The sequence below is a fragment of the Fistularia commersonii genome, chromosome 21, assembly GCF_037954325.1.
Source record: "Fistularia commersonii isolate RoL2024-O1a breed Wild chromosome 21, RoL_Fcom_v1.0, whole genome shotgun sequence".
NCBI lineage: Eukaryota > Metazoa > Chordata > Actinopteri > Syngnathiformes > Fistulariidae > Fistularia > Fistularia commersonii.
In genome coordinates, this window is record NC_141304.1 from 15,297,858 (window position 1) to 15,314,782 (window position 16,925).

Here is a 16,925-nt window from a genome sequence, read left to right on the forward strand (position 1 = left end):
ACCATGACAGAGGCTCGTATCTGTCATTTCTGAATCCGGGTATTAAAACTTCAATGCTAACTATGACCGCCGTGTGTCCCGCAGAGGTTCGAATGCAGGAAAGGGTGTTCATGGGACTTGGAAACAAGCCCTTCAAGGACATCCAGCCCAGCGACGCTGCGATCCACGACAGAGCCGTGAACTATGTGGTGACGGGAAGGGGTACGTACACGCCTGTTTGTTAGCGAGAAAATTTAGGTTACCGGAAATGGAGGTGTGAGCGAGTGGCTCTCCTTAGAAAACAAGGTGCCGCCATCGGTTGGATCACCTGGTGCTCAGGAGGGGCTTCAAGGGGCGCAGAAGACACCTGGTGGTTCAGCGGGGTCCCCTGAAGGGTGCGCGGGCCAACCGAAGCCGAGGGGGATCGCGGGCGGCCTCGACGGATACGTCTCGCCCTCCGGCGTCCTGGAAGAGGACGAAGTGGACCGTGAGAGCGTGATCCAGAACTTACTGCGTGAGTGCCGATGTCACCTTGTCGTGTCCGAGATGTTTCCTTTCCAAGAAGGTCAGGATTCATCTGCAAAGCGTCCTTCCTCGGTTGCATCTGGCAGATACCCACCCCGGAAACCCATCCGAGACGCTTCTTGCTATTTCCCTGCTGTTTCAGTCGACAGCTCCGAGTCGTCGGGGGAGAGCGTGAGCGGGTTCAGCAGCTCCAGCCACAGCTTCCACTCTGCTCTGGAGAGAGAGGTGGAGGACGCCTCTTCAGTTTGCGCCTCCGTCATAACCGGCAGGGAAGCGGCGACGGCCATTCGAACCGAGGTTCCCGCAGCTTCACAAAAACCAACCGCTCCTCTGGGATCGCCGGAGAAAAGCCAAGCTGCGGTCGCGGCCAAGTCCAAACCAGAAGCCCCGAGCAAAGACCTGCCCTCTGGGAAGGTGCGGTGCAAGGCTTGTAACTTGAAATGCTTCATGCGGTTCGATGAAAAGTCACTCAGTCGGCGAATGATTCATTGGAGAAGCGGGGTTCACCCCGGACCGGTCGCCGCTCGGTCACAAGGCTACATGTGGAAGCATACAAGTATTCGCTCTTTTATGCCCCTCTCAACTTTTGCAATGATGACTGAGGTGACCCATTAAATAGGTAAATAAACGGCTGACGAGACAATTTTGTCTTGTAAAAATGAAATAGAATCTAAGAACTCGAGGCGATAACAACCTGACTGGTCCGTGAAAAACCCAAAAAGGGGGCGGTTCCCAACGGAGCGGAACTGCACCCCGATTGGACGTTAAATTCAGAGGCAGCTACAATGGTCAGATCTGCTGTACCAGAGGTAGAATGTCACTTTGAAATTTAGTGGTACGTTATGAACAAACCACCGATGCTAACAACCATTCACCAGCTCATAGCCATTCACATGTCATATAAGGAACGACTGCTCTTCACATCTCAGTCACGGGGTCATGGTGGATTCTCGCCAAAATCTTCTTGTCGAGGCAACTGGACTTGAATTTGTTCACTTGAGATGAGATGATGAGAGGAGATGTATGATTCCGTGCTTGGAAAATTAGTTTTAGCAGCAGCAGCAGCAGCAAGACATACAAGACAGGAAGAAGCTAGCTAAAAAATACAAGTGAAAAAAAGTTAAAAATAGATAATGATAATTAAAATGATAATAATAATAAGGGCATTTGTAATCATTTGTATACTTTGAAATTTTTGAATAGTATTAATGAATAAACTCTGAAGTGTAAAAGTATAAAGTATAATCTATTAAAAAAGCCTCTCCATATTTAATAATATACAGAAATAAATAATGAGCACAGTGGCAATGTGAAGCAGCGCATGAACTGATTAGTGAATTATTGTTTGGGGTTATTGGACAGCGGAGTTGTAACAGTCTGTTGGAGAAGCTGCTCCAACAAACAGCTGCAAAATAAGATGACCCTGGAGACAACAGACTGATGAAAGATCTCCAAAACCTTGCTGCATCCAGTTTCCTGAGGTCCTTTCATGTATACAGCAAGATGTTGGAGATCTTTTAGAGAGGCCCCAAAAAGGGGCGGTACCCTACGGAGCGGCACTGAAGAAGCCCCTGGCATGAGGGGTGAAACATCTTCGAGTGAAGAAATTCAAGTCCTGTTGCCACGACGAGATTTGGACAAGAATACAACTATTGACTCATTCATTCCCACATCTGGCCAATGCAGGCTCGCCAGTTGACCCGCTGGACATTGACCCCCAATGTCAGAATCCAACTAGCGGCCTTGTTGCTGTGAGGCGGCGGCGCTAACCATGGCGCCGAAGCTTTCCATTAATTCTTCCCATTCAATGGCTTTCAAACATTTTTGCATTTTGAGCGACACGTTGCAGACATCGCCTTGACATCATAGGTCAGATGTACTTCAGTGTCGGACTTTGTTTGCCCTCACGTAGGAATGTTTTCTCATGAACTCTTCTCTTGCAGAACACCGTTCTTGGGAAATCCACTGACGTCTGATACGGCAGAGGGTATGAGTAATAACGCTCACCTTCCCCATTCATCATCCAGCATAACTCCTTGATAATAAATGTAATTAATTTATGTGTGTTTCCTCTTGACAGATTAGCCCGAGGAGGAGGAGGGAGCGGCTCTTGAATTGTAGTTTTTTATCGGCTTTACTGTAATCCATAACCTCCCCTGTAAATACTGCATAGCGTGGCCTTAACCGCACACCTAAAACGAGGAAGTGAAAGAAAAACTTATGTACATAACGTATTTGGAAATGACGGCCCCCGTCAAAATGTGTGGAGCGGAGTGTGTGCATGTGTGTGTGTTTGGTTGATTTCTAAACACCCGTCGTAGTTGCAAATGTCATGCAAGGGTTACAGAGCGTTCACATGCATACACAGTCACCCTCTCATTCAAATGTCACAAAAAGACACACAACCATTCACTCATTCATTCCAACTGTATGTTGTAGTCATACGACATTCACCCTCTCATTCACACATAATATAGAGACATACAACCGTTCACTCATTCATCCACGTCGTTGGGACAAACAACCATTCATCCTCTCATCCACACATCATACAACCGTTCACTCGGTCATATAAAGACATACATCCATTCACTCGCTCATTCGTTCACATGCCAAAGCCATACACCCGCTCATTCACACGTCATTTCGGGACACACAACCATTCCCACGTGATTTCGACAAGCAACCGTTCATCCTGTCATATAGACATATAACTGTTCTCGTCATATAAAGACATCTTCCATCCACCCATTCATTCACAAGTCATATAGAGACACACAACCATTCACCCATTCATTCACCCTCTCATTAACATGTCAGAGAAAGACGTGCAACCATTCATTCACCCATTCATTCACAAGTCATAAAGAGACACACAACCATTCACCCATTCATTCACATGTCATTTACACAAGCAACCATTCATCATGTCATATAGAAAAATATAAGTGTTCACGTCATATAAAGACATCATTCATTCACCCATTCATTCACAAGTCATATTGAGACACACAACATTCACTCATTCATTCACACGTCATTTAAACGAGCAACCATTCATCCTGTCATATAGACTTATAACTGTTCACGTCATATAAAGACATCATCTATTCACCCATTCATTCACAAGTTATTTGGAGACACGCAACATTCATCCATTCATTCACATGTCATTTACACAAGCACCCATTCACCCTCTCTTTAACACGTCACAGAAAGACGTGCAACCATTCATTCACCCATTCATTCACAAGTCATATAGAGACACACAACATTCACTCATTCATTCACACGTCATTTAGACAAGCAACCATTCATCCTGCCATATAGATATATAACTGTTTACATCATATAAAGACATCTTCCATTCATCCTCTCATTCACGCGTCACATAAAGACATGCAACCATTCACTCATTCATTCACACGTCATAAATAGATCCTGTCATCTGCAGCTCAGCCAGAGATGTACGAGCCCCCTCGCTAATTTCTCCCACCTTCGTCAAACAATTAAAAACCCTCCGGCTGATAAACCGTCCCATGGAAACCCGACGGGTTCTTCCCTCGACCTCCATTATCCTTCCAAGGGTTCAGCGGCCGCTGAGAAGATACCGATGTGTGGAACCTCCAACCATCACGCTCATGTTTGCTACTTGCGCTCCATCCAGATGGACGGAAACGCCGAGACTCCAACGCTGTTTGCTTTGTATGTCAACAGTTTCCGTTTGCTACGTGCTTCCATTGCAGGCGTTCACTTAAAATGTAAAACACGTGTCACCCTACACACACACACACACACAAATATACATGTATATATATATACATATACTTAATAGAGATGATTTTCTTGATTAAACTAATCTCGCCGTGCCACTGGAACAGCATAGCAGCTGTTTTCTTGCACTGTTGGAAATAAACAAAGTGCAAATGAAAATGTAGACACACACACACACACACACACACACGTTACCTTGGGCCAACTGCGGGGGAAGTGTAAGGGACGCTCAGTGCATCTGAGGATAATATATGCCTTTTGAATTGGAAGCCGTATTGATGCGATCGGCTCGGCCGTGGTTGCCGTGGTTGCGGCGGCCTCCCCTCCGCCGTGCGTCTTCTGTGCCACACATTTACACTCCTGTTTTACTTCCAGCATGTTAAAGTTAACAATAATGTCATTTTCTAATAAATCTTGTCCCTATTTTCTCAGCCTCTGTGTGGTATTGTCTTATTGACCTCCTCGCACCCGATTACTTTGAGCGCCGGACGCAGGCGGAGGCCTCGGCCAATCAGACGGGCAGCTTGGCAGCGGCGTTCTCTCATTTCCACGGCGTGGGTCTGGAGGGAGGCCCGGGTTCGGTTTCCCCGTTAATCACGAAGGGTGATGCAATGCCTGCGCCTGCAGCCAAGATGTGTGTGTGTGTGTGTGTGTGTGTGGCTGGTGGCTCTGTAGTTTCGTTTCAACCGCAAAAGCGTTAGCTACCGCGGCGCCGCACGTTCTGCGTGCTGGTGTGTGAAGCTCCTCACGCCTGCGGAGGTGAAGCTCTGAGAAACCACCTGCAAAAGTTATTCCTTCATTCAATCACTGGTTCATCTTCTGATCCGCTCATCCTGAACTCGGGGTCGCGTTCAATTCGCGTGAACGTGGGTTCGATGCAGTTTTCCACTCGTGTCCTTTTGTTATTGTCACTGTTTCTATTCTCACCCTCTTTATTTATAATTTTTTTCCAGTCTGTTGTCTATTTTTATCCCTGTTGTTGTTCACCCTGCTAATTTGTGGATGACATTTAATTGTCTATCTTGTTTATATAAAGTCACAGCCAAAAGTTTTGAGAATGACTGTTCCTGAAGTGTTTTTAGGGTGTTTGCCAGATGTTTCTATGGTTGTGTCATTCTTTTGGCCATGACTTTATATATTCATTGTTATAGATCCTGTCCTTGTTGCACTATCTTGAATTTCCACAATCTTATCTTATCTTATCTTATCTTATCTTATCTTATCTTATCTTATCTTATCTTATCTCATCTCATTTTATGTTTTGGATAAAAGCGTCTGCTAAATGACTGGAATGTAATTTAATGTAATGTTTTGGATATATTTGGTTTTGGAAAATAAATAAATAAGTCAATGAACAGATGAATAAAAATGAGATTAAAATTGCAAAAAAAAAAAAAAATGAACCCAGAACGAAAATAAAAAATGACTTAAAATTTAAAAAACAAATCGAAAAACAGAAATAAGGATTTGAATTAAGAGAGGAATAAAATGCAAATTAAAAAAGTAACACAAGTCGAAATTGGAAAAAAAAAAAAAAAAACGCAAACGCACGCACGGATAACGGCTGAGAAAAAATAGGCAAATAAAAGATAAATTAGCCACAATTAACGCGTCGTTGTTCCTGTAAACACAATTTCTACATTTCTGCAGATGAACAAATGCGTCTCCAGAAAGCGCCGCGTCAGGCGCCACGCCGTTCCGTGGAACTTGCATCCGTGCATGTGTGCTGCGGGGAAGGGGAGGGTCGCGTCACGTCACGTCACGCCCACCGTGGAACAAGCGCTACAAATAAAGCCGAGAAACCCTCCGCCACTGCAACACAGCGCTCCTCCTCCGGACCTCCAGTCCCTCCAGCGGACCTGCAGCACCCCGCAGCCCGGACCTCCAGCACCGTTACCCGGACGCAGCCATGGCTCAAGGTAGGGGGGAAGGAGGAGTGGCTTCCATGTCATCATGGGACCTTCTTACTGTTCCTGCTGCAAGGATTCAAAAGGTTGTTTCTTCTCCTCACTGAGTCCTGTCATGAGCTTGAAGATGAAGGTGCACCCTGGATGTCCTCCATCGGGAGAACAGTTAATCTCCGCCGGTGACCTTTAACCCTTGAAATAACAGCTGCGGCTCAGCGGAGGGTTTGCAGGCATCTCAAGCGTTTGCTTCTCCAGCCTTGTGTAGAAAGGCAGGTGAAAACTATTCACAAGTTGTTTTTCCCATCTTGGTGGTGACGTCCGGCACGGAGCATCACGCCTGCACGGCGGCTCGCAGCTGAAAGACCCCTTTTTTTTCCATTTTTAGTTTGTTTATTTGCTTCCCTTATTAGTCTGAGGCGGCACCCGGAGGCCCCGACGGAATTCATAACGTTTGTCGGATCGAGTCGAATGTTTTTCTTTAGGCAGGGTGACGTCAGCTTCCCGGTGAGCCACTAAAGCGCCGTTTCTTTGCCCCTCACATGTTTTTCATCTGCGTAATTACGTTTGCATTTTGGCCCGTGTTTGTTTTTTTTTTTTTACGCCCGGAGGTGCAACCGCAAAGATGGGGAAGAAAGAAAGAAAAAAAAAAAAAAAAAAAAAATCAGACAAGACCCGCTAGATCTTTCTTCTCTCCAGATGGTTTTTCAATTTAAATTAAAAAAAAAAAAAGAAAAGTTTAAATCGCAGCTGCTCTCCGATGAGGCGCGATCAGCTCTACCGATGTTAAATCTGCAGGACGAGCCTCGGAGTTCAGAACGTGGCTTCCTCCCCCGTGGACTTCATGCAGAAACGGCACCAGACTCTGCAGAATCTGGCCTTTTCTCAAACAAATCTGGATATTTAATTCCTTAATTCCTGCAGGGACGTTTCACCTTTTGATCAGGTGGCGGCGGGTGGGGGGTTTGATTGCACGCAATTAAATCAAATGCCTTTCCAGAGCAAACAGGAAGTCGGCCGCAGCATGGCGTGCAAAGGGGGGGGAAGGTTGGCATATTTGCAGAGCGTTCCAGTCGCTGCCTGCCATGTAGAAACCCCGGTTGATCTAATGGTCTGACCATACAAGGCAGGAACGCCCTGCCGGCCGGGCCGAGGCTTGGGAAGGGTGGGGAGGGGGTTTAAATATCAGGAAATAAAATGTGAACAGATCTGAGCTTATTCGCTCTGGGGAGTGAAGTTATCGGATAAATCAAAGCAGTTAAAAACAGTTCTGTTTTGACTACGGAACTTGCGATGACTGTCACTTGAAGAGAGACGAGAGATCTTCTACCTCACGGCGAGAAGGTCCCGTGTTGGATTCCTAACGGAGCCGTTTCTGCGTGGAGTCTCCATTCAAAAACATGCAGGAGGTTCATTGGAGACTCTAAATTGCCCGGATGTGTGAATGAGAGGGTGAATCTGATGGAGCGAACGAACACGTATGCGGCGTGTTATGATTACCTGATGGTCCGAAACGCCAACGTGACCATCTTGAAGAGGCTCGTAGCTTTGTCAGTGTTAGCATATAGCGAGCCGGAACAGCCGTTCCAGCTTTGGATGTTTGAAAACGCCACCGTGGAAGACTTCCTCTTCGGTCGCACTGAAAACAACCTTGCGTTGTGTTTTACGTTTCCTCCAACACGCCATTGCGATCCATTCAGCGAGTAAAGCACGGCGGCTATGCTAATGCTAGTAGCAAAGCGTTTCATCAGGTATCTGACTTGAGCGTCTTCAAACCTTCACTTTTCTTTCTCATCGTCCAAATAAAACCTCCCGTGTTCTCGTTTAAGCTCTGGACATCGAACGCGTGGACCTCGAGTGCGAGTTCAACAACCGGGACCATCACACCGAGCTCAACGGCGTGGACCGCCTGATTGTGCGCAGGGGTCAGCCGTTCAACATCAGCCTGTACCTCCGCAAGAGCTACCAACCCGGAGTCAGCTGCCTCGACTGCGTTACGCAAACAGGTGAGACGTCCTGATTAAGTTTCCCGCAGAGATAACGTTCTCGCAAGAGAGAAAGTAACGTCTCCGGCATGTCTGAGGTGTAAGATACCACCTCCATGATGATCAGAGGGTGAAAGACTAGCATTGTTGCGGCGTCCTGTTCGGAAGCGGAGCTCCCGACGGGAACGCCCGCCGTATTTGCGCTGACGCTGTAGCTCTTTGACCCGTCGGTATTTCCAAAAAGGCGGAAGGGAAATGAGCCCTATTGTTGACGGAGAGGCAGAGGAAGTACTTTTTCCCCGACTGCTACTGGCCTTTACGTTCATCTCAGCAACACCATCTGCTATCAACCTGTCGCTGAACCCGCTCTAACTCCGCTCTCCCGGTTTAGACCAGAGCGCTTTCCATTTCCATGGGTCTCGGAGAGCAAAGAAACAACCTAAACCCGTCGGCAATCGCCCTTTCGCAGAACAGGAAGTACCGTTTCCTAAGAGGAGATGTGTAGCACTACAGATAGCGACACGGGCCTTGCAAGTTCAGGATATTTCATCGGATATTGCTGAGAAAACTTTGCCATCCTCGGCATACAAGTCAAGCCCCTCGACGTGTCTCGGAGGGCACTAACGATAATCCCCGTCTCAGGTCTTCAACCTTCTGAGGAGTCCGGCACCAGGACCTACTTCGGTCTGTCCGCCAACATCGACACTTCGTGCTGGAGCGCGACAGTGGGCAGCCCCTGCGGCGAGCTGGTGGCCCTCACCATCTGCTCTCCGCCCGACGCACCAGTCGGCCGCTACGCGCTGTACCTCGGCCAATCGGTGCAGAAGGAGTTTATCCTGCTCTTCAACCCCTGGTGCCCGGGTGGGTAGACGTAGCCATCACTTCTCAAGCCACACACACACACACACACACACACACACACACTCGGAGGTCACATTATCTATAAATTGCACTGATCTCCGAACTCTTCACCTGCACGATTTTAATTTTGCTGCTGTCCCTTTAACACATTTGCACCTTTGCTTTTTTTGGGACTTCGACAATGACCCTGATGTCTTTGCCATAACTTCTGTGATATTTATATATTTTTTAAACTTCTGCACCGCGGGGTTTTAATCCCCTGTGCGGGGAAACACGGCGGTCTTGACTACAAGACGTCATGCATTGGCATATTGGAAAAAAAAAATATATTTTTTGAAATATTTACAAAACGGCATCTCGAAGTCATCACAAGCTTGCAGAAAACGAGGTAAGAAACTACCGGCTTCCGCGTCCCCTCCTCTTCAAGGGTCTCCTTCCAGAAACGTGTTTTTCTGTGCGCTGAAACTCTGCGGTGCGTCCGGAGAAGTAGTGATAAATAAATAGATAGTAAACACACTGTTGTAAAGTGCAGGGAAATGGAAACAGCGTGAGAAATATGTGCAAGTGAAAGCCGAGTGCAAATGCAGTGGAGATAAACTTTCTCTGCACCTTCTCCTGCCCTCACGTCCTCTTTCCAACCTCGGCATTCCTTCTACCCAGATCTCCGCCATCTCTGCACGTGTCCAATCATCTCAGCCTAGATGGAGAAGATGCTCCTCAGGACGCTAAAAACAGAAAGACAGGACCTTAGCTGTTAGCAAGCACATGCGATTCTTCCTGTTTTTCTCAGTTGACCTTTTTTCCCTCCGCCTGATTTCTTGATTATGCACCATAATGGCATGCAGTGTTTCCCTCAGGAGCTTTTAGGGACCAAAATAAACCTGGAGGCACGTACTAAGCTAATACTGCTCCACGAGAGCAAGAAGTGTAGAGGGGCGGTCGGTTTAAAAGTTTATTAAACACCTATTCTGGGTTGCTTGTAAACATAATCACACGCAAGAGTGAGCTTTTACTGTTGACGTGTTTTTAACCGGCGTGTCTCCTTGGCAACAGGGGATGCGGTCTACATGGAGGACCAGCGATGTCTGGAGGAGTACGTCCTGGCTCAGGACGGGATCATCTTCTGCGGCACCCGAAGCTACCGCCATCCCTTGCCGTGGAACTTTGGACAGGTACCAAAACTAGCGCCGATGTTGTGAACTTCACTCGATCGGCGCCGCGACAGGGGAAGAACATCGGGTTCCGAAGCCGGTGATTTGTGGCGCGTTACATAACCGCACGCCATCTGAACCTCATTTCTGACGCCGAATTCAGAGGGATTAGCTCTTTGCTGCGAGAGCAACAGTGATCCGAGTTGTGCCAGGATTACGCCGCATGCAGCTACACCTGTTGGAAGGTTTTCAACGGGCCTCTATGAAAAGCACCGCCGATTCATTTCCTTGTTGTTTTTATTTAAGCGCTGGCAGCTGAAGATGATTAACGTATATTTCCCGCGCAGTTCGAGTCTGGAATCCTCGACATCTGCCTGAGGATTCTGGATGTGAATCCAAAATGCCTGACGGATCCTGGCAGCGACTGCTCGGACAGGAGGAGCCCCGTGTACGTGAGCAGGATGCTCAGCGCGATGGTACGGGTGGATTTTCCTATCACACGTCCAGACATACTTCACGGCGACGCTCGATTTGATTGAAAACATCTTTTTTTTTTTTTTTTATTATCATACCAGCAACTACTTTATACAGTGTACCCTTACTCTGCACGGGAGTACCAAGATCCCCTCCGAAAAGGGAATTTCCACGAAGTAGACATTACTGCCGTTTTTTTTTTTTTCTGGTTAAAAAAGGTTTGATAAACTGCCACGGTCCCGTCGATGGAGTTACAACGTCGTACTTATTTTGCAACATATTTTGCTCTCGTTTTGCTTCCATTTCTTCCTCTTCATCATCTCCCTGAGGTCCTCGTCCGTCAATGTATCTAAATGTCTCCAAGAATGCTGGCCGGCAAAAAAGATCTCGTATTTTATCCGTTTTATAAAATGAATTTTCATTTACTGCTTTTCTTCCTACTTAACATGGCTATTTCATCACGAAAAAAATTCAAACACTGCAAAAAAAAATCGCGAGAAGCAAATGACAAAAAAAAAAAAAAACGGCAAAGTGCAAAAAAAATCGAGAGAATCAAACGACAAAAAAACAAAACGGCAAAGTAGCGAGGGCGCGAAAGCCGAACCACAAAGTAGCGAGAGTCCACTATACAGGACTGTCTTAGAAAATTAGAATATTGTGATAAAGTTCTTTATCTTCTGTAATGCAATTAAAAAAACAAATTTACTTTTCCATGATATTCTAATATTTTGAGATAGGATTTTGGAGTTTTCTTGAGATGTAAGCCGTAATTAGCAATATAAAAATAATAAAATGCTCGCAATATGTCAATTGATTACTTTTGTTATTGCATGAAAGAAGATTAAAGAACTTTATCACAATATTCTAATTTTCTGAGACAATCTTGCCGATGGAATGAAAATGAAGGCGAATGAAGTGAACCTTGCTTTCCGTCCCTCGGCAGGTCAACAGTAACGACGCCGACCGAGGGGTGATACAAGGGAAGTGGTTCAAACCATACGACCGCGGCGTCAGCCCGTTAGCCTGGAGGGGAAGCGTCGATATCTTGCGCAAATGGGACGGACAGCAGTGTCAGCCCGTCCTGTACGGACAGTGCTGGGTGTTCGCCGCGGTGGCCTGCTCAGGTAAGACGGGACGGCGGACGGCGTTGCCACCTCATACCGACGCCAGCGATGCTGATGTTTACTTTTTTCCGCGCTCAGTTGCCAGAGCCCTCGGTATCCCCTGCAGAGTCGTCACCAACTTCAACTCGGCGCACGATTCCAACGGCAACCTGGTAATTGAATGCTACCGGGACGAAAATGGAAAACCTATTCAAGGCAAAGAAATGTTGTGGTAGGTGTCGGTCGCGGGCGTGTTTCAGTGCTTTTCACGTACTTGTAAAAAACTCAAATACACAGTGGGCCAAGATTCAAAACTGGGACAAACATTAATATTTATTTAAAAAACTCCTCCTCCAGATATAACCGCGACCCTTAACACCCAAACAAGTTGTGCTTATATATAGAACAAGCAAATGTTAATACTAGGTGATACATAACTTAATATTAAAATTGAAATTCAAATAAAAAAACAAATCAATGGCATTTATTATCTAAATTAAAATGACATAAAAATCATGTGCTTCTTTTTAATGGCAACCTTCTGAGTTAAATTTTAGCCTTTTACCACAGGCTGATACTAAATTCAAAAATGAAATAATAATAATAATAATAATAATAATAAATTAAAAATACATAAAAATCATGTGCTTCTGTTCATTTGCAACCTTCTGAGTTAAATTTAAACCTTTTACCACAGGCTGATAATAAATTGAAAAATGAAATAATAATAATAATAATAATAATAATAATCATAGTGCATCAAGAAAACATTAATTAAAGCTCAGTTTGCTACACATTGATCTACTCTGATAGTCTGCCTTTCTTATTGCTATTGTTCAGAAGGGTAGTACGTTACCAGTATTAGCATAAGGTTGCTATGGTAACTGTCAACAGAGGAGAAGACGTTTATGGGTCCCGGTGTGATTTTTGTGCTAAAACACCAGCAGAGCATTTTGGGATTTGTGGTATTAGCGGTACATGCGCTGTAGGCTATGATACCGGCGGGCCGGCACATATTATTTAGTATGGCTTTGCGGGCCAAAAATAATTACACTGCGGGCCAAAAGTGGCCCGCGGGCCAGAGTTTGACACCTACGCTGTAGAGGGACAAACTAAATATTTGCCAAGTAGCAGTACTGAAGATACGGTATTTTCTTGAAGACGGTTAGAAAAGAAGTACAGGGAAGGTCAGAGGGAGCTGCGTTGTGCCTTTGTAGGTCCAGAAAAAGCATACGACTGGGTGCCAAAAGAGGAATGGGGAAATCTGGAGTGGCGGAGAAGTATGTTCAAGGGGTGCAGGACATGTATGAGAGCCCTGAGATAGTGGTGAAGTGTGAGGGAGGTGTGATAGAGAAGTTCTAAGTGGAGTTGGAACTGCTTCAGGGATCAGCTCTGAGCTTCTGCTTGTTGTCAATGGTAGTGGACAGGCTGACAGATGAGCTTTGACAGGAATCTCCATGGACATTGATGTTTGCAGATGACGTTGTGATCTGTAGTGAAAGCAGAGGGCAGATGGAGGAAGATCTGGACAGAAGAGGGATGAGGGGTAGTCCAACAAGACAGAACACATGTGTGAAGGAGAGGAACTCAGGTGGAACAATGAGGCCGAAGGGTAACCAGGCCGGAGGTCCAGAGGAAGACCGGGGAAGAGAATTATAGATGAAGAGAGAGGACAGAAAGTTAGTGGGTAAGAGAGAAGAGGATGTAGAAGATAGGAGAAATGGTTAGATGGAGGACTCCTGAAGCGTTTTATGGAAATCCAGGCAGTCACACTGAAGGAGCTCCTTAACGGGAGCTTGACAATTTCTACGGTTCGATTAGGAACTTCCATTGCTGGGTGGAGAGTTGGATGACCAGACCTGACCTTCAAGGTTCAAATTACAACGGCTGGCAGGCCAGTGACCCGACGCCCCAGGAGAGAAGCGACGGTAAGCAAGACCTTCAACTCCGGCGCATGTAGCCCCGAGATTCAGGACTCATATTTGCAACGTATGCTCTGCTCAGGGGTGTTCTGCTGCGGCCCCGTCCCTCTCAAGGCCATCAAGGAGGGGCAACTCATGATGAAGTACGACGCTCCGTTTGTCTTCGCTGAAGTCAACGCCGATTACGTCTGCTTTACCAAAAAGTCAGACGGGAGTGTTCAGAAAACCACAAACTCGACAACCGTGGGCCAGTTTATCAGCACAAAGAGCGTCGGCAGTGACGACAGGGAGGATATTACTCATCTCTACAAATACCCCGAAGGTAGGAGCGGCGCTGCCTTCACTGTCTAAACAAGCCCAACCAAACATCCCGGCCAAGAATAATAACATGACACTTCTAGAAACACCTCTTCTTTCGGCTTTTCCCGTCAGGTGTCGCCACAGCGAGTCAACTTTCTCCATTTAACCCTATTCTCTGGATCCTCCTCTCTCACACCAACTACCTTCATATCTTCTCTCACGACGTCCATAAATCTTCTCTTTGGTCTTCCTCCAGACCTCCTGCCTGGCAGCTCCACCTTCATCAACCTTCTACCCAGATCTTCACCATGGTTTAGACATGAACAGAGTGTTCATATTTAAGCCATCGCCGTCATCACTTTGTCTTGGTCATACATGTCCTGCACCCCTGTGACAAATTCTTCCTTTCCTTTGGTCTTTTCCCTTCAGGGGTCTTCACAGCAAATCCACCTTCTCCATCTAACCCTATTCTCTGGATCCTCCTCTCTCACACCAACTACCTTCATATCCATCCTGGTCACTCCCAAAGAGAACCTCAACATCTTCATCTCTGCAACCTCTAGTTCTGCCTGCTGTCTTTTGGTCATTGGAACAGTTTCTAGTCCAAACATCATCGCTGGTCTCACCACTGTCTTGTACACCTTTCCTTTTATTCTGGCTGATGTTCTTCTATCTCTTCGTACCCCTGACACTTTTCTCCAGCCATTCCAACCTGCTTGGACCGTCTCTTCACCCCTTTTCCACACTCTCCTACGCTCTGGACACTTCTAGAAACACAAGCAGGGTAAAAGAAGAGGATTGTTCCGAAAGGGAACCGAGATCCCGTCGAGTCCCCGGTTGAAGGTCTACCTTGCATCCTTCCTCCCGCTGCTTCCTGAACGTCGCCACCGAATCGGTTTCGGCGGAAAGACTTTCCCGAATCTCGGCAGCCCTGCTTTGCTTGCTCTTCCTCCCTGACGTTCTTGTACCTTCGCTGTTCTTCTCGGCCCGTGATGTGGATTATGGAGTCGACGGACGGCAATCGTCCGACATCGCCCTCATCGCGCCGCTTCAGTTTGTTTTAGCTGACAAGATCCGTTCGGGAGATCCTGGATAGGATCCTCGTTTCCAATGTACAAGGGCTTGGTATTAAAAACTCAAAATAAAAGCGATCTTAACCATAAACACACTTGCGAACACGCAGAAGGCGCAGCCAGATCACGGGATATTTAACTTCCTTTCTCTTCATTCCAACCGCTCCCTAAATGTACATAAGATCGTCTCTTGTTGTATTCATAGCAAACTATGATCTCGAATCCGTCAAAATGTGACGCTCCTCGACCTAAAACGAATGATTTTCCGGCTTCACGTACGTCCAGGCTCTCAGGAGGAGCTGGAGGTTTTCGTGAAGGCCAAACGCCAAGTCAAGCGGCGGGAGGAGAAGAACGAAGGTGTGGATCTCGCTATCAAAGTCTCACCGGAGATGAGGAAGGGCTGCGACTTCGACGTGTTCGCCGTGGTCACCAACGCCACGCGCAGCCAGAAAACATCTCGCCTGGTCTTCAAGTCCTGCTCCATGTCCTACAACGGGGTGGTGGGAGGATGCTGCGGCTACAAGGAGCTGCTCAACGTCCAGCTGGCCCCCGGCGGAAGTGAGACGCCCGTTTCGATTCGCGCGAACGCTAACTCCTGACAGCTGATAAACAAACGGCGGCGTGGTTTCTCTCCCAGCCAGAAAAATTCCCCTGAGACTGAACTACTCCAAGTATGGTGAGCAGATCGCCGAGGAGAACCTCATCCACCTGGTGGCGGTGCTGACCGACGTGACCAGCGGGGAAATAAACATGGCAATGAGGAACATCATGCTGGAAAACCCAGAAATCAAAGTCCGAGTGAGTGGCCGGAGACACGAAACCACCGTTACTCTTTGAAACCCCTCGCTGAAGATGCAACATCCGGATGTTTCTGTAGATCCTGGGCGAGCCCAAGGTCGACCGGAAGCTGGCGGCGGAGATAACCATGCCGAACCCCCTGCCCGAGCCCCTCCGGGACTGCTGCTTCCACATCGAGGGCGCCAACCTGACCGGCGGATCCGTCATCAGCGAAAGGTAGGAGAAACGATACACGCCGTTCTTTCGCTGCTTCATCTGAACTCGGAACGAGGGAGGCAGGAAACACGAAGTTGTGGGTTTCCAATTCTGGTCTGGACGGCCTGGATATTTATGAAACGGCATCACCGAGTAGAGCTATAAAACGTCTTTGCCGGGAAAAAGTCACGCGTTTGTGAGAAGCCTCTTCGTCATCGCCGTTTCGATGTTGACCTCGCAGGCTGAGCGCCGCCGTCGGGCCGGGGGAAGACGCCAAGGTGAAGATCTACTTCACCCCAAACTGCTGCGGGTTGCGAAAGCTCCTGGTCGGCTTTGAAAGCGACAAGCTGCATCACGTCAAAGGCTACAAGGACGTCATCATCGGGAAGTGATCCGCCGTGGCTAAACGTTCTTGTCAACGTATCGAAATCATGTTTTCCCTTCGGAAACGCGAATCCTATTTTGTACTCGCACCTTTGCTTTGTCATAAAATCCTGATTACACCTGCTTTTTCAAACTGCACTTGGAATAAAGTATCAGATATCCGCCATGATGTCGTCCACGTTTGTTTAAAAACAAGCAAAACAGCGTCACGGTTTACAGACTCGTAAACACGCCGAGCGTCCGAGCGGGCGTTCGGCTGGTCCGTCTCGGAAGAAGCCGGAGGGTCTGAAGCCAGACGCTTGTGCTCCGTGTGCAGCCGGTCGGTAGTTTTTATTTTAAATCCAGACCCGCTGTCCTGGCTCGAGAGCCGACTCATGAAAATCCGGCTTTGTCGTCGAGCGGCCGGCGTTTGAGGCCGAGCTGCACCCTTCTGTTCAAGAAGAGGAGGTGCAGGATCTCGCACAGGAAGCGGCCGCGGAGACAATTAATCACAATAA

At 47.2% G+C, this 16,925-nt stretch overlaps 2 protein-coding genes across 2 annotated transcripts in view; both read left to right on the forward strand.

Annotated features, from left to right (window-relative positions):
* The window catches only part of quob (quattro b), a 28,719-nt gene extending 24,010 nt beyond the window's left edge, over nt 1-4,709 (forward strand). The window contains exons 20-24 of the mRNA XM_086168719.1: nt 85-201; nt 278-493; nt 647-918; nt 2,448-2,491; nt 2,585-4,709. Coding sequence (XP_086024845.1) covers nt 85-201; nt 278-493; nt 647-918; nt 2,448-2,480 — 638 coding nt within the window. The 3' untranslated portion in view covers nt 2,481-2,491; nt 2,585-4,709. The remainder of the gene's footprint in view (nt 1-84; nt 202-277; nt 494-646; nt 919-2,447; nt 2,492-2,584) is intronic.
* Nucleotides 4,710-6,004: 1,295 nt separating this feature from the next.
* On the forward strand, nt 6,005-16,591 carry tgm2b (transglutaminase 2b). Its single transcript, XM_086168729.1, has 13 exons — nt 6,005-6,197; nt 8,012-8,188; nt 8,810-9,028; nt 10,082-10,200; nt 10,527-10,655; nt 11,597-11,777; nt 11,856-11,988; nt 13,578-13,684; nt 13,761-14,000; nt 15,337-15,609; nt 15,689-15,849; nt 15,929-16,065; nt 16,286-16,591. The coding sequence occupies exons 1-13, from the start codon at nt 6,188-6,190 to the stop codon at nt 16,434-16,436; spliced, it is 2,037 nt and encodes a 678-aa protein (XP_086024855.1). The 5' UTR covers nt 6,005-6,187; the 3' UTR covers nt 16,437-16,591.
* The last annotated feature ends 334 nt before the right edge of the window (nt 16,592-16,925 follow it).